This window comes from Microtus pennsylvanicus, chromosome 7, assembly GCF_037038515.1.
Source record: "Microtus pennsylvanicus isolate mMicPen1 chromosome 7, mMicPen1.hap1, whole genome shotgun sequence".
In the NCBI taxonomy this organism is placed as follows: domain Eukaryota; kingdom Metazoa; phylum Chordata; class Mammalia; order Rodentia; family Cricetidae; genus Microtus; species Microtus pennsylvanicus.
Window position 1 is genome coordinate 43,186,669 of NC_134585.1, and position 27,006 is coordinate 43,213,674.

The following is a 27,006-nucleotide window of genomic DNA, read 5'->3' on the forward strand; positions in this document are numbered from 1 at the left end:
CTTTGTTATTCATTTAATTAATTTGCATTTTTCAGAATTTTCAGTAGCTTTGTGAGGCAGGCACAATAGCTTTTGGTTTGTTGGTTGTCTCATTTGTATTTATTTATTATGTGTATACCTATATGCGACATGTGAATTTGCTATAAGGCTGTCTTATGCCACTTTTGCATTTTGGTGACTAATGTGCACACACTAAGTATTCCTCCCGCCTTGCAGACAGGGCAGGTGTCCCTCTGACAAATGAAACACATTTAGCTTAGCACAAGGAGCTATTTACACATTACACAATGTCTAAACTCCTTATTGCTCAAGATAAATTTTGCAATTAGATTTGTACAATGTCTATTTTTCTAGAAATATGTCACCCTTTACAAAAATAAGTAAGAAAACTGATTTTCAAAATGCCATCCTTCTTCGAGTGTTGGTAGCACCAGCTCAAGACTGAGAATTGGGTGCAGTGATGTGGAGGTGATTTGAATGACCCAGAGAAAAGCTGGACAGATTTGACACTTGCCCTTGTCCTTAACTTACTTTCTACACTTGTCTTGACGTATCTACCACACCAAGACACACGGTGTTTTCTCTCCTGGCTTCAGAGTGCGACAGACTCTCCCTTTGTATTCTTCTCATCTCAGAGATTAAAGAACCTCTATGAGGAGAATCCCAGGAGAGTTTTAATTATCGCCCTTTAAGTCGTGTGCATCAGAGTAATGTTGTAGCCCATTGACTTGTATTTCTTCATCATCAGTGTGTAAAGTGGCGTTTGCTGGATTAAACATATTCAATGAGTAGGAGGTCCAGGACACAGAAAAAGAAGTTATTTCTGTTTCTATTTACTAGTGTAGCTGGAGCTACCACAGCAACATGTCACTGAACCAAGTCAGGACTTTGTTCATCAGTTTGGTTTGATTGAATGCAGCTCCAAGCAGACCCAGAGAACACTGATTCAGGCAAGCAAACCAGCAAGAAAATAATTATCCGAAAGACAAAGAGGAAACTTAGTCTAGCAAGAAACAGCTACACAGAAAAATTTTCAAGTTTGATTTCAGTAGTGATGTATGGTTTGACTGAAGATGTCAGCTGGTTACTTCACGGATTTGCCCAAAGTGAATGCTGGAAATGGAAGCATCACTAAACTCCGGACTAACTGCTCAGCATGTAACAAGAGTCTGGGCGTTGCTTGACCATAACAAGCTGACAGGCATCAACATTAATTTTACAACTTTTTATTTTGCTTTGGTTCTTAAGGTGTATTTAAAGGATAAATACTTGTAGTGAATTTGAATTCAGATTGTATTATGGACTATTTTATAACTATTTATTTTTAAAATAACACTTGGGATGTATTTTTCTCCATTTTGTTTGCGCACTATCTTATTTCATCAGCTATTTAAGGTTGAGTTTTATTACACTCACTTCAAGTGGAATGCTCCTCACTTATAATAAATCCCAGTGAATATACGCTTGTAGGCCTTGGTTCCTCTCGCTTTATTATGCGTCAGGAATGCCTCGCCTCTCTCTGCAATAAAGGAATCCACTCTAAATCAGGGACCTCTAAGGTGCAATTCTTAACACTGTCTACACTTCCGTCCTTCTCCATGGCTGAAGCTCCACCCCAGTTCTGTTCTGTTAGCTCTTAGCCACGCTGAGGCTTTACAGTCACCCTCACGCCAAGAGCAAGCCCACAGCATCCGTGGAGCCCGGGACTGCTCTACTGGAGGTTCGGTGTCTACCACACTAGCCTCACAGTTTGAATTTGTGACCTTCCTCCCTGGCAAACTATGCAAAGCCCGGTGTATTGATTTCAGATGAGAATTATAAACAGAAACAGAAGTAAGAGTGAGTCCAAAATGATGTTCTCTGCTAACAGAAGTTAAAATCAAGTTAGACTTCTTGCTAGAGAGAACTCTTAGAAAGCTAAGATGAGTCGTGACTAACGTTCCTCCTATAATAAGTTTCTTAGCATGGCAATACATATTTAAATATGTAGTATGTTTTCTAACAAAAATTAATTAAATCAAAATATGCCAGTGGCTTTATATGTCTATATGGACTAGCTAATGGCGTACACAATTCTTAACTATCCTTACCTTCATATTCCCTTACAATAAATTCAGTGGGTGCTCTCTAACAAGTATTGTCTTCTCACATGCAACTGTGAACCTGGAGACCAAATAAAAACACATCAAAATAAACTTGAAAAAGAAGACATGGATCCCAAAACGTTCCTTGGAGTCAATTTCCTCCAGTTTTTTCTCTTCAGTTACAAATGTAGAATGAACGGCAGCACACAAAAGCATGGGAAACAGAAAGTCAGTGTAACTTGACAGTTTTTAAGACACTGTCTTAAAATATTTATCAGACAGCTCACTCTTGCCAATAACCAGATCTATCAAGCATGCTACAGGTATTTGGATAACCTTCTCAATGCCATTTGAGCACGTGTATTGCATATACAATATTATAAATGGCCGACTTGTATTTAATATTTACTGAGCTATTGATACTTAATGTTCAACATCAGAAGTTGATAAAAACAATTTAAGTACACAACTGGACAGTATTTAACTACACAAAAATCATAACCTATAAGGCCTAAGCACGAATATTGTCTTAGACTATTTATGGCCATTTTCCATTTGTAACAAAAGAAATAGCTCACTAACATCTCATTTTTAGTACCATTTATATGCCCCCTTCCCGAGGGTTACCAGCATGCTTAAAGGTAATTCTCTTGCTATTTGGGATTATTTGTGTTAGGGGAGATTTTTCACCAATATTGGTTATCTTCAAACGTGGAGATTTTATACCTCAGAAACAATATACCTCCAAAATGAAATAATTCAATTGTAAGTGATCTTTGAAGCAGGGATTTAAATTAAGCACATTTGGGGTCAGATCTGATAATGTTTAAGGGTAGCAATATTGGTTTAACCAGTTTGAAATATAAAATATTCTACATGGGTCACCAAACTGTATGATATGACTACTTATTCATACTCTTCTGGCAAACAGAAGACAATTATCCAAAATCATCAACAAATATATGTGCTCAGACTAGAAAATTATTTTCATACTTATTTAACCAGCCTGTTGGTTATTAGGATTACACATCAAATCATCCCGCCTTGGAAGCATGAGTAGAAAGAAACCAGAAATCATTTGCTCTTGACTAATATGCCAGTTTCTCAGCAACTTCAGCTGTCTGCACATTCCCCTCTTGACACGTTCTCTGATCGACACTACCCAATCTCTAAAGCACATCAAGGAAGATGTGGAGATCTCTCTTTGCTAGGGATGCATAGTAGGCCTGCCTGGGTTTAGCAGCCATCTTTCACGGGGAGCATTCACTAGGCACATTTTTTTTTGCAAGTTTTTCATCAAATATTAGTGCTTCCCGTCAACTGTTTCATTTAACTGAGATTTACAGTGGATTGGTTGTTCCTGCCATTTGGGATGTGCTAGTTTTGCATAAGCTGTCTGTAAGTGGCTGTCCCCAACATTACTGTACCTGTGGGTCTTGTTGTCCTGCCTCAATATGCATCAAGTTTGTGTAACAGTTGGGTGAACTGATATTTGAAATTTTATTTTTTTATTTCTTATGAATACGATATTATAGTACTGAGGAACATGTTTAATTACTTAATTTTTCTTTCCCTGTATTTGGTTATTGTCACTCTAATTAAAGATAAAAGCACTTTGATGAAAAGATGGTTTCTTTGCACGTTTTATTTTGTGTCATAGAAAACATATACCATTTTTATATAATATGTCATAGAGAACTGTCGCAGATGCCTCCATTCTCAAAGCTGACTTCCAAACAGGGGAAGGACAGTCTAGATAAATGGTGCTGACATGTAGCCAAGCTGGAACCTTTCTCTTTAGAACAATTCAAGATGAAAGCACTGAACTACGTGCTAAAAACGGGAAGCAGAGGCATGCAGATCTTTGTGAGTTCGAGACCAGCCTGGTCTACAAGAGCTAGTTCCAGGATAGGCTTCAAAACTATAGAGAAACCCTGTCTCAAAAAATCAAAAAAAAAAAAACAATGTAAAGAAATTTTATGATACAGATTTTATGTTTGATTTAACCATGGCCATGGGAAGTCACTCTCCCTCTTACTCATCCCACCCGGGACACACCAGACTTGCTGGCTAAGTCACCCATTTCCAAACCAAAATCCTATAAGGGATCCAGGATCCCTTCTGAGTCTTTTTAACCCTTCTGGTGATAAAGGCTTCGAGGTTACCTGCCAAGGTAACTCCAGCCAGTTCTAAAGCAGAGGCAGTCTCTGCCCCTTGGGGTTCCCTTGTAGGGGAGACAGTCTTCACAAAGGCACAACCCTCCTGACTGTAAGTGTATAAAACTGGATGCAGTTCTGTACACTCTGATCCCAGGCAAAAGGCTTGTGAATGGGTACTTGCGGGTTCAAGTTCGATCCCCAGACACCCCTGGGGTGTCTCCAACAACATTTATTCAAGTTGGGATTGTCTCACACCAGATGTTAGTTTGAGTTCCCTCATCCATGTTTAGGGGCTTTGAATTCCTGTCTCCTGTCCTGTTCTGTTCTCTCCATCTCTACCCCTTCCCCACACTCTGTTCCTGCCTGCTCTTCCACACTGAACTGTGTAAATGTCTCGTCCTTCTGTACGTTACAGCCTGTAAGGGAAAGCTGGAGAAGCAGGCTGCTTCATGCCCAGCATGTGACTGTTTGCTCCGCTTCCCCAACGGCCTGGGAGACCCTCAGCTTGGATTTCGGCGCAGCTTCTACACATGGCTCTGGCTCTTTGAGCCTGCCGAGCCACATTCCAGGGTCTCTAGGGTTCTACTTCCTCTCTCCTAAACATCTCTTTTTCCAACTCTTCCACTCCATGCTTCTGCCCGCTCTCCCCTGTGCTGCTGCTCTGTTTTGCAGATTCCTCCGCAGCACCTTCTTCAGGCTCCAGTGCCCAGTTTGGACACTGTTGCCCACAAGAGGGCACCATGAGTGACAGGACCTCGCCGCTGGTGGTGGGCTGGCCCTATAGGAGCTATGGTGGATGCTGTTGCCTCTACCACCAGGGCCAGGAAGTGGCTTTTATTCCTAAGGTTTCTTATGTGCTGCTATATACTGTAAATCCTTATTTCAAGATTTGTAAGTTGGTCATCTGACATGGTTTTCCTGGGGAAAGTCTTGCCTGTCTTTCTGTAAAAATGTCCGGTCTAGTCTGTAAGGATCAGGTTCGGTTGGATGTGTAAACGTGAGGCCACTGCATGCTTGTTTCTGACTGGTCTCAGATGCCTGACAGTGTGTGTTCCGTGTGTCAGCTGTTACTATCGCAGCTAACTGCCTGGGATCAGAATTTGCCTCTGGGCTTTTCTAGCCCTGAATCTGATATAATGACAGTCAAATTTATTTTATGCTGTTCTACCCTATTAAACAAAAACAACTAAGAAATTGGATATGGTTTAAAATATGTAAACCTGGTAACTCCAGATTGAAACTGTTCTGGAAAACACCACATGGTCTGCCACCACCTTAATTAAATACACCATTTTGACTAAGGTTGAAAAAGAGGGAGATCATATGAGTTCACACCATCTTAAACAAAAATGACCACTTAGAGATGGCCCCACCAAAGAGACATTAGGTCTCCAATATATTTTTAGATTAGTATAGATTTCTGTATGACAATTCCTGTCCTAAAAATAAGGTTTATGAAAGATGGGACTCAAAACAATGCTGGTTACTGAGGTGTTAAAGCTGCACCTCTAAGCATTCAGGTACAGGGATGTATCTTGCTGGCAGCCAGATTCCACAATGTTAAGAATAATCCCCTTGACTAGATTGTTTACAGTGCTAAAACTTGGTTTTGCCTTCCACAGATTAAGACTAGGCTTTATGTCTTCTGACCACAGCTGAACACCAGAGACTGAGGTATTCCTGTTTTATGATGCAGCAAGGCGGTGACCTAAACGGTCTGACAAAGGGTCTCTCCTTATCTAAGGTCTATTCAGGCTGACAAAAAACAGTTTCAAAACATATATCTCACCTTCTTGCTTTTACTAACATTGTAAGCTGTAGCTAATTCGGGAAACAAAGTCATAGAGAAAACTGTTTTGTTCTGTAGTGGTGTACTTAGACATATAAATTACTTCATAAAGGATCAACTTCTTTGATATGTTCAGTATGTTCAGATATTATCATTCATATATATGTATGAGTGATACATATATATATCAAAGTTGAGCTTAAACAATATTTATCTAGTTTAGATATACCTAACAGATAATGATCCCCTGATCCTCGAGAAAATGACTCAGGTGAAATTTATCCTTCTCAGAGCTGATGGTGTTTTGTGACTAGGGTACCGACAGACTTACCAGTTTAACACTTCTCCCCCTGACCCCCAAAGCCACAACCTCCTTCATTGCACCTTAGTTCATTAGTGAAGTTTCCTGTTGAAACTACAGACAGGTTTGCCTCATTCACTGGCTTCATAGTACAGGATAAAAAGGTTTCAGATGTAACATTCTTTGGAGGCTCAGAGTTTTAGCAGTGATAAATGCAGTTCTGATAAACAGATAGAGCACTGACTACAGATAGCATTCAGGAGTCCTTCAATTTCTGTAGATTTTACTGGTCCCAGCTCTTGGGAGTGCATGGAGGCTTTTTCAGCGTTACTGTACTGTCTCCAGCCACATATAGCAAAACGGTGCTAAAATGCCCACTCCTCCTCCTCTGAAACAGGTTAGCCTTAAAGAGGCCATGGAAGCCTGCGGGTGTGTTCAACTCTGTTCCTCCTCCCTGCTCCCCAGCCTCCTTCCCTCCTTCCTGCCTCCTCCTTCTCTCACTCCACCTCTTTCATATATTTCCTCTGGTTGGTCTCTAAGTGTAGACTTAAAGGTGTGTTTCATCAGGCTAAAGCCAGACTCTAGGAAAACTGTTAATGACTTTTTAACCCAAAGCCATAGCCTTTTTCTTTGACACTCAGATGTAAATCTATTCCAGCTGTCCTACAGACACCTGCCTGTTCTTGGGGAAAGGCTTCTGCTACTGTATTAAGAAATCTGGCCTGGTAGAAACTAATCAAAGTCTCCAGAGCCCGTGTTTGTTCCCAACCACCTGCAAACCTGCATTTTACATGTTCACTCCTCCTGCCAGACATGTGCCAAGGCCAACCTGCAGGGGGACCTCCAATACACCAGCCCCTACATCAGTACCAGGGACACCAACCAAGGACATCACCTTGATGGTGAGGTCTGGCAGGTTGACTCCACCCACATGCTCACTCAAAAAAACCTCCGTTATCTCTTAACTCTTACTGACAACTTTACAGGATGAATAGAGGTATTCTCCACCTCCAGAGAAACAGCACATGTGATGGCTCAGTTACTCCTGGAACACATCATTTCCCAATTTAGCGTGCCGTTCCCCCAAACTCCTGGGACATCAGTGCTGGTACCACCTCTCCTGGCTCAAGTGGGCACCTACCCAAGATGAATGGTCTGTCCAACAATTGGAATCCTCCACCCTCTGGCTTTTCAAAATGTCCCAGTGAGCAGCACATCTGCTCTTCTGTCGGGTTCACTAAACATGAGCCCACTGACTCCTAACTTTCCCTTTCATGTTGTTCCATGCCATAGGAAGTAGATAGTCTTGAACCAGTGCCTATATATCCAAGAAGGTTGGGATGTTCAAGTTGAAAGCTCTGCTCCAGTCTCACTTTCCCCCATTCCAAACTCTGCCCCTTAGAAAGTTCACCAAGCAGTGACTCCTCCCCCAAAGCTCAAGACCACACCTACAGGGTATTTAAAACCCCGTCCCTTTCTTCATCCATTCTTCCATTGAAGGACATCTAGGTTGTTTCCAGGTTCTGGCTATTACAAATAATGTTGCTATGAACATAGTTGAACAAATGCCCTTGTCATATGATCGGGCATCTCTTGGGTATATTCCCAAGAGTGGTATTGCTGGGTCCAGGGGTAGGTTGATCCCGAATTTCCCGAGAAACCGAAACACTGCTTTCCAAAGTGGTTGCACAAGTTTGCATTCCCACAAGCAATGGATGAGGGAACCCCTTCCTCCACAGCCTCTCCAGCAGAGGCTATCATTGGTGTTTTTGATTTTAGCCAATCTGAGAGGTGTAAGATGATACCAAGGCGAGGTCCCCAGTTAGTTCCTGGGGCAGCTGAGGATAGGGAACCTGAAATGATCCTATCCTATAGCAATACTGATGAATATTTTGCATATCACCATAGAACCTTCATCTGGAGATGGATGGAGAGAGAGACAGAGACCCACACTGGAGCACTGGACTGAGCTCCCAAAGTCCCAATGAGAAACAGAAGGAGGGAGAAGATGAGCAAGGAAGTCAGGACCAAGAGGGGTGCACCCACCCATGGAGACAATGGGGCTGATCTATTGGGAGCCCACCAAGGCCAGCTGGACTGTAACTGTAAAAGCAGGGGATAAAACCGGACTCTCGAGTTCTCAGTAGTCCTCATTGTCCGCTATGTTCAGAGAGTCCGGTTTTATCCCAGGCTTTTCCAGACCCAGGCCAGCTGGCCTTGCTGAGTTCCCAATAGAACATCCCCATTGTCTCAGTGTGTGGGTGCACCCCTCGCGGTCCTGAGTTCCATGCTCGTGCTCTCTCTCCTTCTGCTCCTGATTTGGACCTTGAGATTTCAGTCCTGTGTTCCAAGAACTCAAGAACAATGGCAATGGGTTTCTGATCCTACTGCACGCACTGGCTTTGTGGGAGCCTAGGCAGTTTGGATGCTCAACTTACTAGACCTGGATGGAGGTGGGGGTTCCTTGGACTTCCCACAGGACAGGGAACCTTGATTGCTTTTCGGGCTGGGGGGAGACTTAATTGGGGGAGGGGGAGGGAAATGGGAGGCGGTGGCGGGGAAGAGACAGAAATCTTTAATTAATAAATAAATTAATTTAAAAAAATAAATAAATAAAACCGGACTCTCTGAATATGGCGGACAATGAGGGCTGCTGAGAAGCCAAGGACAATGGCACTGGGTTTTGATCCTACTTCATGTTCTGGCTTCGTGGGAGCCTAGCCAGTTTGGATGTTCACCTTCCTAGACCAGGATGGAGGGGGGAGGACTATGGACTTTCCACAGGGCAGGGAACCCTGACTGCTCTTCAGACTTGAGAGGGAGGGGGAGAGGAGTGGGGGAGGGGGAGAGGAACGGGGGACGGGGAGAGGAGTGGGGGGAGGGGGGAGGAGTGGGAGGCTGGGAGGAGGCGGAAATTTTTTTTCTCAATAAAAAAAAAAGAAAAATAAATAAAACCCCGTCCCTAGACCTGCAGCATGATTTCTTCTCTTTCCCCAAGATCACCCAGGAATCCAATGATACAGAAGAACTTTGGATGACAGTCCAGGCAGCAAGATGTCTCTGTCAATTTTAGACTTTTAGAAGTTGCTTGTGATGCACTTCCTGTTAACTTAGTTAATACTATATCCTTCCGGTGTCTTTGATGGAGTTGAAGAATAGATAGTTATAATTAGAGTTTTCCTTAGTAATGATAAAAGATAAAAGAAATATAAATATTATAACTGTAATTCTTGTTTGATACCTGTTTTATTATATGTAATTTTACTATGTTAAAGTTAAAACCTTCCTTTTTATTTAGACAAAAAAAGGGAGGTGATGTGGGATTCATTTCTGCATGTTGTGAATTTGTTTTGTTAATGAATAAAGCTGCTTTGGTCCTATAGCAGGGCAGAATAGAGTAAGGCAGGAATTCCAAGCAAAGATAGAGGAGAAAGTAGGTGGAGTCAGGGAGACACCTTGTAGCTGCTGCAAAAGACAGATGCTGGAAGGAACTTTGCCAGTAGGCCATGATGATGCGCAGATTAATAGAGATGGGTTAACTTAAGATGTAAGAGGTAGCTAAAAATGTGCAAGAACCATTGGCCAAACAGTATTGCAATTTATACAGTTTCTGTGTGATTATTTTGGGTCTGAACGACCAGGAACAATTAAGCAGCCTCTGTCTACAGGATCACACTGCATCTATAACTCACTATTGGTAATACAACCATTTTCACTATATTATTTTTACCAGCTGTAAACATGGAAGGTTTTTTCATTCTTTCTCTAGTGTCTTGTTATCTTCAGTGTAGAGGACTTTCACATCCTTAGTTAGGATTATTCCCAGGTATTTTAGATTTTTTGACACTATAATGAAAGATTGCTGTTCATTGTCAGGAGGTTAGACAGCCACTTACTTTGTATCCTGCTGCTTTGCTAAAGGTTCATTCATTCTAAAAGTTTCCTGCTGGACTCTCTTGAGTTTATTATAGATAGAATCATAATGCCTGCAAATAGGAATAATTTCATTTTTTTCCTTTTCTATTTGTTTTTTGGGGGGTTTTTTGCCTTTTGAACTTTATTATTTTATTTTTTATTTTTTTTAAATTTATTTATTTATTAAGGATTTCTGCCTCCTCCCCGCCACCGCCTCCCATTTCCCTCCCCTTCCCCCGATCAAGTCTCCCTCCCTCATCTACTCGAAGAGCAATCAGGGTTCCCTGACCTATGGGAAGTCCAAGGACGGCCCACCTCTATCCAGGTCTAGTAAGGTGAGCATCCAAACTGCCTAGGCTCCCCCAAAGCCAGTATGTGCAGTAGGATCAAAAACCCACTGCCATTGTTCTTGAGTTCTCAGTATTCCTCATTGTCTGCTATGAGCAAACTGTTTCTCCACTAAATGAGTGAGATCCCGAATATGTAGTAAACTCAACTGAAGAAGAAAAATATCCAGTTGTAAAATGGCCAAAAAATACAGATATTTCTCAAAATTTCAAGACATATAAATAACCAATGAGCGCATAAAACAAGATCTCAGTGATGATTAGAGAATGTGAAACAAGCCACAATCCAACTTTACTTAGATGGCAATAATAAAAACCAACGCTAACAAATGCTAGCAAGTATGTAGAGAAAAGAGAAGCCCTACAAACTCATAGGAGGATTATAATAAAGTCATTATGAAAAATAGTATGGGGAATCAAAAATATATATAAACCTATAAGTACAAATAACATGAAATTCAACCACTGTATGTTTGTATATACGTTCAAAGACGATTAAATCATTTTAACAACAAACTCCTGTCTATTAGTAACAAACACTCTATGTCTGTTGCAGCACTATGCAATAGCCAAACTATGGAACCAATGTGCCCTTGAGTGGATGAATTAACAAAGAAATGTTTCTTTGTATGTTCTGCCACGAAAACAATGGTATCTTATTGACAGGAATATGGATGGAAGTAGAGATCGTCATGTGACTTGGGAACACAGATGCCACACATTCTTGCTGTTCTATGGAAACTAGAATGGAATTGTCCCTGGAGACTGGGGTGTGGGGCACAGGAGACAGAAGAGGAAGATGTTTAGGACAGGGCACCAAAACCCAGACTGGAGGAATTACTTATAGTTCATCTTTGACATATCAGCACAACTACAGGTTGAAAATATTTATGATGAATTTCCAAATGACTAAAACACACAATTCCCAACACATAGCATAATAGTTGAAGAATAATAATTATAAAGGAGAATTGACCTGATTTAATTATGATATATTGTACACATGTATCTAATTGCCATAATGTAACCCTAAACTATCTTTTTAGAAAAAAAAAATGTGGTGCTTTGGATAAGTTGCTTTGTAAAGCTTATAAAAAGTGGTGGAAGGTTAGTCATTTTTGCATCAATGAGGTTTCCAAAAGGAGCTAATAACTTCTGAAATGAAGGTATGCTACTAACCCAGAGACCAAACAAGTCTAGATTAAAGGGCGCCATGAACTCTCTGAAATATGGCACAAAGTGCACATGTGTATGTACCTGTGCATTCTTCTAGGAGAAATGATGTCATAGTTTTCATTAGAATTTCGAAGAAATCTATTAAGTTTCTCGGCACACACACACACACACACACACACATATAGATACAATATCTGTCACAGGGTAACTCTATGGACTAGTAGGAACTTTTCAGATTTCTCTTGATGGAATAAACCAGTAAAACAAACACGTTTTTAGAAGTAGCAACAAGTCAAAATTTTAATGTATATAAACAAATTCAATTAACTTTTAACTGCCTTTAACACAACTACTCATTTAGAAACATACAAAAGGTTATGAAACTGTGTTTATTTGTTCTTTGGTACAACCAGAGATGTTACCTCAAATTTTTAAATAAATAATGTCAACAATAAAATGTATGCATGTCAGGGTATTAAAATTACTTCTTTGCTTTGATATGGGAGATACAAATAGGTTTGGAGTGCAGTACATACAAGTCACAAATTCAGAATAAAGATAGAAACCACGGTATGATGTAAATAGATCACTTCCATGACACAGCTCGTAGAAAGATTTAAGCACCAATTTTATTGAATGTAGTGGGGTTTCTTCCTTACTATTCTAGCGATACCTGAATTAATAATATAACTGAATTAATAATCTGAGAACAGTGTCTGAATTGAAATGAAGATAACGATAGCAACTGAGGTAAACTGGACAGTTGATTATGTTCGTTGGCACACTGGCCCACAATAAATCACATATTTATCCATAACAAACTAAAGTTCAAGATCCTTGGAAGAAGATTACAAATTCGGCTAAAGGGAATTTGAATTTGATTTTTGTCTGATGTCGCACCAGTCTTCCTTCCATGAACAAGGAACAAGACTTAATGAATAGCACCATTTTTCTAAATCTGATTGTCAAGTAGGACTTGTGGAATCATGCTGAAGATAAAACTGTTAGTCATAGCCCCAGCTCTGGGTGTTTTTCTCCCCCCTGCTCCTCTCCCAAGCATGGTTTGTGAAGAGGACCCCTAACGCTAAGGCTTTCACTTGTCAGGCCCTTTGCTAAAGGCACGTTGACCAGACTGCAGGGTGCAAGAAGCTGGCTCACAGAAACCAGGAGGGCCTGGGGGACCTGGGGGCCCAGGCACACCAGGAATTCCTGCCACTCCTGGCGGACCTTGTTCTCCATCTCGACCATTTTTCCCGTAGCTGGCAGGACCAGGATCACCTAAAACAGACACAAACCCACACATGTGAACAAACTATCGATTAGCAGAAGATGCTAGACCGTACAGCCCAGCAAGGTGCAACAAGATGCTTAGCCAATGTCCTTGGAGATCATGCACAAGGATGAAACGGGGAACCCCATTGGTGGACGTGGATTTCAGGGTAAACAAAGGCGGAAAGGGATTTCTGTGTCTGTTTCTCACATTTCTGTCATGGCTGCCTCTGACCATATATGGCTACTGATTACTGAAATGTGATTGGCCCAGACGGAGGTGAACTGTAGGTATAAAATAACGCTTAAATTTGAAGGCTTAACAGAAAAAGGTGTAAAATATTTTATAGCAAATTTTAGACCTGACACAAAAATATTTTAAAGCTAGTGGGTTAAGTAAAAGGCACAGGAATCCCTCAGTGTATAATGTTGCTATGTTGACAACACAGTTAAGTAAATATCGCACCCAAGCTCTCAAGCATCATGACTAGAAACTGCAAGGTATAGGTCTTTACATTAGTGAGTGCATAGCCAACTTTGTTTGGCATCAGGAGAGACTATCATATTATAGATGACTGACTCCACAAAACACATCAAAATTCAGAATTTTTAAGTGAAGTTTCTACTAAATTTGTCTTGCTTCATATCCTCACAACACTGAAAAACCTAACTACCTTAAGTCAGTGACTACCTGCACTATTAAAGTCGGTTTCACCTGACTTTGCATCTTGGCTACCGGAAGACGCAGAATCACACATGCTGGGCTGATTTATGGCTCACGTTGCCTTTCTCATGAGCAGTAGCAGCTTCCCTAATTTCTAATAGGGATCCATAGCCAGACAAAGATAAAAATAGACTTTCAGGACAAATGGTTTTAAGTTGTAACTCTATGAACAACTAGAACCAGTAAAAGAAAAAAATCTCTAACTTTCATCATCTACAAAATGGGATGATGTGTTTGCTATTAAATTCTGTGATTGACAGCATCAGTTAAATGGGGGACTGTCTCAAATATTATTTATTAATGTCTTTTAGAAGATCACACCATGCTGCCTACAAAATTCCATAATTTTACCCTGACATGAGTTTCTTCACAGTGGGTTTCTTGCAGACATTTTTATTTTGGCACCTCCTGAGACAGAGTGCCCATAACAAAGAGGACTTTCTATTGAATGTGTCCCTCTTTGCAGCAACAGTGCTTTCATTCTATTATCCCAAAAGTGATTCTAAGATAGCAGCGTAGAAGCAACTGCATTCGCTATGGCAGTCTTGCTACAGGTATCCTTATTCTGTCTCAGTTTTCTTATCGTAGGCATTCTGTGGAGAAGTTGAAAGCCAAATCTTCACGTTCAATTGCACATTTTTTTTGTAGGTAAAGGTATTCTCCTGCTTTTTCCAGGGTCTTTGGTCTTTATTTCTGTTTTAGTGGTCTAATTACATACATCCTACTATAATGACCTGGTCATAATAAATGGTATGATTATTGAAGATCTCATATATTTTGAAGTAAAGGTGGGCGGGAGACCCTATTTTATACACATCTCATTCTTCTGTGTGTTTTACATCAAGCACTGCACGAAGCAATGTTAGAGGGCAAACCATTAGCAAGATTTACGGGAGAATAATTATCTTTGAATTATGCATCTTAAGGCTGCAGTTAAGCAGAAATGTGTTATTTCCAATAAATTATCTCATAGGCTTTTATCCAACTCTAAGTTAAGATGAAGCAGGTGATTATGCATTTTCTCTAATGGGAGAAAGGCTTTTCCTCATCCACAGCCTCCGTAGAAAAGGCTGTCACAACAGCTCCTGCAGCACAGACCTCTCTATCCCCTGACATTAGAGACAGCTGAAGGTCAGGTTGACTTTTTTTTTAGCTCAAAAAAATAGGACACATCTAACTACATACAAAAGGCGATTTTCATGTACTTTATCAATAGGAATGTCTCACTTAGATATGTCAAGTTCATCTTGAAATCAGATCAAGATCAGGAGAAAATGACCATGCTCACAAGAAGAATTCAAGTCTAAAGACTATGGGGGCAAGGCAGGCAGCATAGATAAGGCCAACTTTTAGGCAAGTAGTGTAAATTAGGCCAACCTCTAGGCAGGTAGCATAGTTTAGGCTACCTCAATTCACATGCCAAATCTTCTTTGTAAAAATGGCTGTATTAGAAACAGCAGTGCCAATTTGTTTACATATTGTCTGCAGCTGTTTTTGGAAGGCAAAGGCATGGCAGAATGGCTGTCACAGAGGACCCCCAGACTCAAAGCCAAGAACTATAAGCCTGTAGAGAGAAGAATCCTTGGCAACAAACGTCATCCACCAACAGGCCTGGATTAGGAAATGTCCCACTGTCTTTACTGAAAAAAAAAAAAAAAAAACAAAAACAAATAATGAGAGAAAGGACCACTAATGCTCTGTGCCTGTTTGGGGAAACACAAGAGGGCAGTTGATGTGGGAGTGTCATATATCAATCTGTTGATTTCACTGGCTAAGCAATAAAGAACCTGCTAGGCCCATTGGATAGGCCCACCCTTAGGTGGGTGGAGTAAACAGAACAGAATGCCGGGAGGAAGAGGAAGTGAGGTCAGACTCCACAGCTCTGCTCTCCGGAGCAGACGCAGGAGAGACACCATGCTACCTGCTCCAGGGAAGACACACGCTATGAAGCTCCGACCCAGGATGGACTTAGGCTAGAATCTTCCCGGTAAGCGCACCTAGGGGCGCTACACAGATGATTAGAAATGGGCTAAATTAATATGTGAGAATTAGCCAGTAAGGGCCAGAGCTAAGGGCCAAGCAGTGATGAAAAGAATACAGTGTCTGTGTAATTATTTCGGGGCATAAGCTAGCTGAGCCGGGCAGGCGGCTGGGGTGTTTGGGGACACAGCCCTGCCGCCCATATTACTACAAATGACGCCCAGACGTGTGGCCAACTGAATCCACAGAAAGCCTGAAAAAGCTTGGGAAAGAGTAAAGCATGTTTTATTGATAGTAGCGATTTCTTGGGTCTACTCTGCTTGCTAGAGGCAAGCAAGCGCTCTCATCTAAGAGAGGCTTCCTGACTCAGCTTCAGCTGCAAAACCTGCAGCTCATTAAGAGGTCCTGCCACGAAACACTTAAATGGTGTTGACGAAAAAATGAACACATGCTTTTCGGTTTTCAGCCGTAGCAGGAAAAAAGCTGCCGTTTAAAAATGCCGGCTTTCTGGGCCATCCTGCCAGGACAAACTCTGACTGTTTGAGGCAGGAGGGCCGGCTACAGAGAGAGGACTTGAGTGTTGTCTGTTGTAGTTCGCTGGCTGGCAGGGACCTTGAAATGCTATAAACATGGCTACAGCCAGTGCCTCAGCCATGAGGCTGAAAAGCTAAGGAATGGGCTACATCTAGCCGTCAAAGCCACGCCTTTAGTCCTACTGAGTGAGATTGCTTGGTAAACTAAAGACTCATGTGGTCAAAAAACAGAGAGATATACAGTAAAGAGAGATTCAGAGACAAAGAAAATTTCTAAATGGTTTACTGTGTGTTAAAAATATATGCAAGCTAAAAGTTGAAGTTCTTAAAAAAAAAAAGGAAGAGAGTTGTTGTGTGTCCTAGTACACACCTTTAATCCCAACACTTGGAGGCAGAGGGAGATAGACCTCTGTGACTTCAAGGTGTGGTAGCACACGCCTTTAATCCCAGTGCCTAGAAGGCAGAGACGAACAGATCTCTGTGAGTTCAAGGTGTAGTAGCAAACACCTTTAATCCCAATGCCTGGGAGGCAGAGACAGGCGGATCTCTGAGAGTTCAAAGACAGCCTGGTCTACAGGGTTATTCCAGGTCAAAGATATACGCTCAAAAAGCAAAAAGTTAACCTAGGAATGTCACACCTTAGATTCTTAAGCGTCTAGTGATTTAAAGGCGTAAATCAAAAGTGCTCCTGGATAGTAAAAAATTGCAGATTCACAATAGGACAGAGTCAGACCACTAAATGAGTCACACTGTTGGATGAATGTACGTAGGCTTGAGAGAGAGAGAGAAGAAAAAGAATATAGAGAATAAAGTTGATGATTTTTAAAAAAAAAAAAGGTAAAGTCTTTAAAGAGACAGAGTACAGATAGTTAAGAGAATAAAAGAAATAAAGAAAAATAAGCCGCGTAAAGATGGAAAATTCACAAAGAGTCTGGATTATGTACATTGTGTTTTCTTTAAAATTTTTGACTGTGAAGGAGCTAAGTACAAAGAGACATTTCATTACATGGGCTGCCAAGCTAAACCAGAATGGATATAAGGGTATTACGATTTCAGAATTTGGGTCTAAGGATATGATGCTTTGGAGAGAGTCTTCTTTTGTTTTCACAGAGGATGAGACCCTGTTCATTTCTTCAATTCCAATTTGGTATGATGGACCACGTCCTCCTGAAGGGTTGCTGTGAACATCTTCAGAAAATTGCTTCGCTCAACTGCCAACTGAGATGAAACCTGGCACACAGGTTATACCCTAAATAATCTGATTAACGACGCCCCCATTCAGCAGGAAGCAGTTTGGAGAGAAAAAACTGCGCCCATGTTCCCAAATATGGTTTATAAACGTTCTTTTACATTTACAGGGGGATATGATATAGATATGAATAATTTGTATTAGTATAGATTTTGCTTTATTGATAGAGATTTACGGTCAATTTTGTTATATGTATGAATGTTTCTGATGTAATTTTTACTTGATAACTGTTTTGTTATATGTAATTTTGCTATGTTAAGGTTAAAGCCTTTTTTGTTTAAACAGAAAAAGGGGAAGTGATGTGGGAGTGTCATATATCAATCTGTTGATTTCACTGGCTAAGCAATAAAGAACCTGCTAGGCCCATTGGATAGGCCCACCCTTAGGTGGGTGGAGTAAACAGAACAGAATGCCGGGAGGAAGAGGAAGTGAGGTCAGACTCCACAGCTCTGCTCTCCGGAGCAGACGCAGGAGAGACACCATGCTACCTGCTCCAGGGAAGACGCACGCTATGAAGCTCCGACCCAGGATGGACTTAGGCTAGAATCTTCCCGGTAAGCGCACCTAGGGGCGCTACACAGATGATTAGAAATGGGCTAAATTAATATGTGAGAATTAGCCAGTAAGGGCCAGAGCTAAGGGCCAAGCAGTGATGAAAAGAATACAGTGTCTGTGTAATTATTTCGGGGCATAAGCTAGCTGAGCCGGGCAGGCGGCTGGGGTGTTTGGGGACGCAGCCCTGCCGCCCATATTGCTACAGGCAGTGAGTGGGTGGGAGATGGAGGATGGATGCCCCAGGCCTGCTCCTACTAGCTGCTACTGCAGGGAAACAACAGCCATGATTCAAATCAGACCTTCCCATTTTTGGTGTGAATAACTGGTTCTAACTTTTCTTTCAAGTTAGTAAACTAATCCCCTCCCTGAAACCTTAAGTTAAAGGGAATTTGTTCAGCCAGATGTGGTGGCACATACCTTTAATCCAAGCACGTGGGAGGCAGAGACGTGTGGATCTCTATGAGTTCGAGGCCAGCATGCTAGTCAGTAATATGTAGTCTGACCCTGCTCAAACAAATAAACAACAGCAAAAACAGAAAGATTCTTCCATTTTTCACTCACAGTTTCCCAGCTAAGACACTGCGAACAGTGTGAGGATCTTACTCTGTAGACTAGGCTGGCCTCATTCACTGCGTAGCCCAGGCTGTCCTTCAATTCCTGCCTCTGCCTCCCAAGTGCTAGGATTACAGGCAGGAGCTACCATGCCTGGCTCGGACCTATCACACTTTAAGGGACATGGGCATTTTATTTTGTTTTATTTTAACTTGCTGAGTTTATTCAAATTTCTTCTTAACCTTTGACGTAGAGGCAGCGACACTGTCCCTTGCTATCCTAGCCTCATCTTAGAAGAGTCACAGTTAGCCCCAGTCAGCCTTCAGCAAGGGTACCAGCAATGCACACCCTTGTAGCTACGAAAGATGTCATCATCACCAGCATCCCAGCATCGCCAGCATCACCAGCATCGCCAGCATCACCAGCATCACAGAGTGCCCTTCTCTCACATGCCATATGCTGTGCTCATGGTTGACCTCATCTCCCTCATATGGAAACAGAGTTAGAAGGCTAGTCTCCAAGTCGCTGATCTAGAAAACATTGTAGTTAGCGATAAGGGCCCTTCACCCTTACTCTAAGTGAACTAACCTTCCATAAATAATGATTGACCAACTTTCCTGAGGTTATATGTGTGGTGGTGGTGATGCTGGTGATGAATTTGTTGGGTCTAACTTGACTAAGAAATAAAAAAAAAAGCCACAATTACAAAAATTTATGATTTGAGGTCTCTGTCATAAGAAACGAACTTACTTCAGTGGTTTTTGTCCTGTGCTCATGCCGAAGGTCAGGTAATGGCCTGAGCATAATAGCTTATCAATTTTTTGAGAGCCACAGCTTCCTCCCCAGGGTGCTCTAGACTAGTGGATAGGGAGCCTCATATTGGGGTGACATTGGATTCCAGTCGGAGAGGAATCACTGCCACTGTTCACAGAGCAGTGCAAATGCTAGCTTGAGCAGCTACGTTAGAGTGTCCAGCTGAAGCTCTCTGTGTGCTGAGAAGACCAGAATCTGGAGAGCCCCCGAATGCCTTGTCCAACTTGTGCTGAGAAGACTAGGATCTGGAGAGCCCCCCGAATGCCTTGTTCAGCCTGTGCTGAGAAGACCAGAATCTGGAGAGCTCCCGAATGCCTTGTCCAGCCTGTGCTGAGAAGACTAGGATCTGGAGAGCCCCCCGAATGCCTTGTTCAGCCTGTGCTGAGAAGACTAGGGTCTGGAGAGCTCCCGAATGCCTTGTCCAGCTTGTGCTGAGAAGACTAGGGTCTGGAGAGCTCCCGAATGCCTTGTCCAGCTTGTGCTGAGAAGACTAGGGTCTGGAGAGCTCCCGAATGCCTTGTTCAGCCTGTGCTGAGAAGACTAGGGTCTGGAGAGCCCCCCGAATGCCTTGTTCAGCCTGTGCTGAGAAGACTAGGGTCTGGAGAGCCCCCCGAATTCCTTGTCCAGTCTGTGGGCCTGTTAACCACACCAACTACCTAATGGCTACAGGGCTTTCTGAAGCATCAACGGCCACACTGCCAAAAGTTTTCCTGACACTAGAGGGCAGGCGTGTTACACCGATGGAGGCAAGCCCGTTCCCCTAATGCCTTACTAAATAAAATAAGGTATACACACAAATGAAGGGAAAAGACACGCAGACAACTGTCAACGTTAAGTAGGCGATCTGATGATGAATGGAACGACCATCTAATCTCTGGGGATTTGCCCCAAAGTTACATTTTTTTTCTATGTGGAGCTTACTTCTGTGCTATTTCACAAGATTCTTTATTTAATTTATTCCTTTCCCCGGTGAGTTTGAATGCACAGAGAAGTCAGGATTTATTATTAAATATTTTCCCTTGGAAAGCTCTGAGTACTGAGTTACTGGTCACACATGAGCAGTTCCGTGGCAGCCGGCGTGCGAGGATGTCCCTTAATGAGATTACCTAACTCAGCACCAGCTCCAGCTAGCTCTGGTGAGAGAACGAAGAAGAGGGGGGATTAAAGGCCCCGAGGTTGTTTATGAGATCTGCATAGCTCTCGGAGAGAGGGGAAAAATAAGAGGTTGGGGATATGCCCGCATCGGGTAACTATGGTGACAAAGACAAACTAATCACACTGGAAAACCTGTCATTTTGTCCTTTATATGAACCTAGACTCAGGAAACACAAATATTTCCCTCTACCACTTACAACCGGAGATACCGTTGTCAGGGTGTGTGACACCTGGGCCAGTCTGTGTATGGCCAAAATAAAGAGAGGATTAACTACAGTTAATTCTCAGCGTGGGGATTAGCAAGGACCTACTCTTTGGGCTTTGCATGTCTCCTCAATGGCATATATTCTCCTAGATACACCCATAGGGGGCGTGGTTCTGAATCCTGCTCCATAAGAAGGAACTGAGAGCAGTGGTCACTGGAAATAAGGAAGAAAAGGGACCACAAATCCTAGGAACCTGCATCTGGGACTATAGTCCTTAAATGTTTGTCCCTTCTAGTTCAACTAACAAACTATACAGCATGTGTCTGCTTTTAAATAACAAGGTACAATAGCCAAAAATGATAAACATTACAATGATGACATCTGGTCTATAATAAGCAATGTCACCCAAAAATCCCAGAGCATGTAATGCTTACCACTGAACAGAGAGATGCCGCTGGGAAGGGAGACAGAGCAGAAACAGCACAGAAAGATGACAGGGATTCTAACAACCAATAGCTATTGAAGGTACTTATTACAATGTTTAAATGCTAGGTATGTTTGCACAAAGAATGATGAAATGATCTTTTCCCACTCCATTGGATTTAAATCCCAAACTCAACATTAGAGACAACCAAGAAGGGTTCTTTCCCAGGAACCATCCCAGAAAACCACAACTGGACACAAGGCACAAAGAATTGATCATGGGAAGCCCGGCCCCAAGGAACACATCTACATTACAGCTCCTGATCTATGGCTCAGGGAACACAGAGGAAGAAAGTGTGGAAAGACCGTAAGAGCTAAAACACCAGGAAGTCTCCTGGGAAACTGTCTCCTGGAGATGGCTACCAAACAAGACTGGAGCCATGGCAATGACAATGGAATATTAATATGGAGGGGGGGATTTTTCAGGGTCTCACGCCTAGATAAAAAAACTATAGGCAATTAACAAACGAGGGGATTACCCTCTCCCTCTGAGGAGACCCTTATGGGTTGTCCAATGCAGACTAGTTAGCCCTTAAACCATATATGAAAATATATATACCAACACCAACAGACTTGGCAGATTGCATTAACATGTACATACATATACATGTATATGTGAATGTGTATAACAATCATAAAGAAAAAGAGGCTATCAATGATAATCAAGGTGGACATGCAGGGATTAGACAGAGAGCACTCGGAGAAGTTGGAAGGAGAAAAGGAAGGGGGAAAATGAGGTAATTCTAATTCAATTAAAAACATATTTTAAAAATGAAATTTAAAAATTAGAGCTTAAGTGGTATAAAGAAAGTGGTACTAAGTGAATTTTAATTGAAATGTGTTCAAAGTTTTAAAAGGTAAAACTTTAAAAAGGGTGAGGGCAAGATTACTTTCAGGTAAAATGTGTATTTACATGGAAGATTGGCAACAGGTTTCTGTGCAGAATGCTATTACTAGCATTATATTTGGAAAGTACCACAAAACCACATTCTAAGTTCTATTAGGAAATTCGTTTTTAAAATTTCATCCACTTGTTGGACAGTTAAGCAGTGGAATGACCATAGCGACCAGGTCTCTAGAGTCATGACATGAAGGAAGGCCAGTGCCTCGGGAGGAGGGCCAATGAAGAGCAAGCTTCCCTGTTGCTGCCCACTAAGGGCAGCAGGAGTAAACGCTGGGCTGTAAGGGCTCCACTAAGTTTCAGCTTTGCCCTTAGCTCCCCTCGTCAATGTCAAAAGCAAAACTGAACTAATAGGCCACATTCCGTGGTAACTGTCATGTCAGAAACTGTCCTAAACACTTTACGTGACGGCCTGTTCGTAATTCTCAAGATTACACGCTCAGAATGACCTTCCTGGCATTTTGTAAACAAGTAAACTGAGGCACAGAGAGAAACTAATTGGCCCAAGGCCATAAAGTGAAGAAAGGACCGTGGCCTGATTTGAACCCGGGGTTTCTAGATGGTAGGCCTAAGCTTTCAGGCAGGAAACCCCTTGTCAGGGACGTGTCTGACCCAATTAGGTAAATATATTCACAGTGCAAAGAAGAGAATGTGAACCTGTCTGAAAAGCACAGGCCTGAACATGCACCCTGGGGAGTGGTAAATGCTGACCCTGTAGTCTACTGAAACCCATGGAGAAGCAACCTGCAGCAGAACATCCTTCTCCAGTGACCGTGATTTGGAAGTTTAGCCTATATTTTTGAAAATTAATCTGAAGTTCAAAATTCACCAAATAATGTCATTGTCTCATCAAAGTAACAAAGCCTTCCCCCAAAGGAAACTGAGATGAAGATATACATGAAGGATAAGGAGAAAGGAGATAGAGGATGCGGGAGATGGAGAAAGGAGAGAATCAGTGTGAAAAAGACGGAAGGAAGGGAGAGATGACCCATGTAAAAAAAAAAAGAAAGAAAGAAAAGCCCCATATGATGCTCAGTGTCAAAGGGGGGTACTCATAGTGAGAACTGTTTTCCTCTCTCTCTGTCTCAGCCATCAACAAACCCACATTTTATTGGGTGCTAAAGTCTTTTTCTTGATCCTACAAAGTCCAGGTAGATTTTTTCTTTTACCCAACTGTAAAAAATATTCATTTATGAAAATATCTGGACAGGCTCATAAATCACGGTTTTAGATTGGCAGCGTTTGAGCTCTGTCCAAATTCAGTCCCCCTCCAAAATTTTAATAAGAAAGCAATTCCCGAGAGCAATGAAATAGATAATTGGAAAGCAAGGATTTTTTTTAATTTTTGTCATAATTATATAATTATAGCCATGATTAAATATGTAACCTCTGGCAGAATTATAAAATGGTAATTTCTTCTCCTAAATTTCTCTAAACCAAGTTTTCTAAATCCGTGATTGAAACAAGCCACACCTTACTTTCTTTTCCCTCCCTCCCGCCTTTCTGTCCCTAACTGCCCTCAACTAGATTCCAAACCTTCCCCAGCTGTGCCTCAGCTGTCAGGAGGGGGCAGCTTGCACATCCTACCCACTGCTTGGTTGAGCCAGGCCTTGGGTCCACAGAGCTTCTTCAGTAGCTGGGTTTACAAGTCGCCTCCCCAGTAAACGAGTCCATTTCAGGCCAGACCCCAACACCACGTGTGGAAAGAGAACACAGAGAGCCCAGGGAGAGGATTCTGCTGCTCACAGAAGCTGCTCTGTCACCTTGGCCCACACAGCTCTGACCTGCTCCTGTGTGGAGTTCTTTGCAGCTATGAGATGAATTCCCTCATTGTTTGTTTGGGGCAGGGTGTATTTTTGGAGGGTCTGGGTATCTGAAAGGAAAGCTTTTAAAATGAAATTTCAGTTACTCCGTGTACCACATGAGTAACTGAGAACTTGGATTCCTTTAACGACTGCTCTGGATTTTGTAAAATGTCAGGGTTAGTGTTGTAGTGTAATGGTAGAACACCTGCCTCGTGTGTGCCAGGCCCTGGGCTTGATTCCCATGACCACCAACTAATAATAATGATTAATAATTATAATAAAATAAATGGTCACCTGGGCTAGACATGGATATAATTGCACTCATTGCAATTTTTTTTTTTTTTTTTTTTTTTTTTGGTTTTTCGAGACAGGGTTTCTCTGTGGTTTTGGAGCCTGTCCTGGAACTAGCACTTGTAGACCAGGCTGGTCTCGAACTCACAGAGATCATTGCAAATTTTTTTAACAAGTGGAGTAAGAATGGACCTTGATACTATTTTCCTTTAAAGGAAATAATAGTTTCCTTTAAGAAATTAATAGTTCAAGCCTTGATATCTATCTGCTGGCAAGGAATGCAGACCTGATTTACAAATCACTTACTTCTTCATTAGAGTCAGTTGTGAAAACTCGGTGCCCACCATCATGGTACTTGATAAGCTTTAGTGACTGAGCAGTGCTTCCTTTAAAATGTTCCTCAGCTCTTGTTCTATACCACACACACACACGCACGCACCCACGCATGCACTTCCTCCCCTCCTTCTACTGCAGAACTCACTTACCTGGGAGACCTATAGGTCCAGGCAAACCCTTCGGACCTCTTCCTGGAGGGCCACGTTCTCCTTTCTCTCCCAAGTCACCTGCATTTCATTACAGAAATGTTATGTTTCAATATATCAATAAATTTCTGTATTTTAAACTTTGAAAGAAACACAAACTCATGAGGCAAGGCCAAAAGCCTATCAACAGACCAAAGAAGAAACAAACAACAAACAAACAAAGGATTGATCTGTAGCCCCTGAAATGACTGTTTCAGAAAACTGGATGTTCATTTTCAGTAAAACAGTTGATAAGGCGAGAATCAATGGATCCTTCCTTGATATGATCAACTCTCTCAATCCGGAAGCATAACCCTTGACAGTGACCCTTACCCAGGAAGAGTGAGAATAGTCTTTTGCCACTATTGGACATCATTTGGTTTGGAGAATTAAAACCATTTCTATTTTTAAATAATGGGAACATATATTTTAAAGATGAGAATCGGCTCAAAAACCACTGCAAACAATAAGTGAATTCAGTCATCTAGCAGGATACAAAATTAATACCCCGAAATCAATCGTTTTCACATATACAAAGAGCCATCGGTTATGAGAAATGGCAGAGGCTATTTATAGCAGCAATTAAAATACTCAACAACTAGATGTGCGCTTAATGGAAATGTTCGAGTAACACGTGAAAGAAATTGAGCATTTCTAATGCATGTGAAAAGGCTTGGAAACCATCCTGGAGTCGACTGACAGCCCAATACAACGTCGTCCTTCTCCCTAAGCGGAATACTGATTACAACCCCATTTTTTTAAAAGTGCACTAAACCAGAGAAGATAATCCTGTCTTATATTTTAAAAATCACGTAGGTTGGAATAGCCATAAAGTTCACCCAAGGAAAGTAGTACGAAGGACTTAATCCCACCAGTTATTAAACCTATCAGAATGGTGTAGTTCTCATCCATGAAGCACAAGGTCCTAATAGATGCAAATATGTATGAGAAATTTCGTTTATAACAAAGATGGCATCTTTTATTTTAAAATTCCTTTTATTGTGTTTCTGTCTGTTTTTGTGTGTGTGTGCATGGGCACATGTGTGTGAGTTGCTTGCAAACATCAGAAAAAGGCATAGAGTCCCCTCAAACTGGGGATAAAGATTAGTGCTAGTGCTCTGATGTGGGTGCTTAGAACAGTCGTGGGTTCGGGTCCTCTGCAAGAACAGCAAGTGCTCCTAACTTCTGAACCACCTCTCCAGCCATGAAGGTGGCATCTCAAATGGAAAACATTAGCGAGTTATCAAATGCTTAGAAAAAGTGAGTAGCCCACGAGGAAAAGAAGTTACAGCTAAACATCTATCAAACGATAGGATAAATCACAAAGTGGTCAAATGTCTAGGAACCATGGGAAAACACGGGGCTGGGAACATGGCTCAGTGGTTAAGGGCACTGTGTCCTTACAGAGGACTCAGGCTCGGTTCCTTGAACCACATCAGGTGCCTCACTGTACCTCCATTTCCAGGAGATCGAGCACCCCCTGTGGCCCCCACAGGCACCTGCACATACATGGTGCACATATGCCCAACCAGGCACACATACACACACAAGCAGTGAAAAATTAATTTTAAAAGGATGAGCAAACTGCATGATTATTGGCTGGAGGAGCGGAAGGACCGTGTGGTATCTCAGCGGCTATTGGCTGAAGGAGTGAAAGGACCTCCCGCAACACATGATTAGGCAGCCATGAAAAGAAAACAGAAAGGGCTGTCGCAGAGATGAGAGAGCCCTTGGGTTTGCTTCCAGATAAACACAAATTAGAAAGGAACAGAGATGCTTATCCTATAAAATTAGCAAAAGTTCTATGGTTATGCAAACATATTGAGATTATAGAGAAACAAAGAACTGTATATTGCTTAGGAAAGTGCAGCTAGGCATGAGCTCATTGGAGGGGTATGACAATAACAATCAAATTAAAAGTGGAGCTCCGTGCTGCCCAGGAATTCTACTTCCAGACCTTTACTCTCAGAACAGCAAAATACTTTGGAATGGAGTTGGAATTAGAAGCAGGGATGAAGTCCGTGTTAATATTTTGGACCAAGATGAGATGTGTGTGCTGCTGTGCGCTCCACATTGCTACAGCAACAGCAGACTAGAAACTGTCAAAAGGATCATTAAAGGTAAACACTGAGTTATGGCCACAGAACAGACAGCTACACAGCTGGGGAAATCACAGGAAGCTCTTTGGCATGGTCTCC

General features: G+C 41.9%; 1 protein-coding gene across 1 annotated transcript in view; it reads right to left on the reverse strand.

The window, feature by feature from the left end:
• Positions 1 to 12,811: 12,811 nt before the first annotated feature.
• Positions 12,812 to 27,006, reverse strand: part of Col9a1 (collagen type IX alpha 1 chain) — an 83,713-nt gene continuing 69,518 nt past the window's right edge. The window contains exons 37-38 of the mRNA XM_075978896.1: positions 24,773 to 24,850; positions 12,812 to 13,049 (exon numbers count right to left, since the gene is read on the reverse strand). Of these exons, the coding sequence (XP_075835011.1) occupies positions 12,865 to 13,049; positions 24,773 to 24,850 (263 nt within the window). The 3' untranslated portion in view covers positions 12,812 to 12,864. The remainder of the gene's footprint in view (positions 13,050 to 24,772; positions 24,851 to 27,006) is intronic.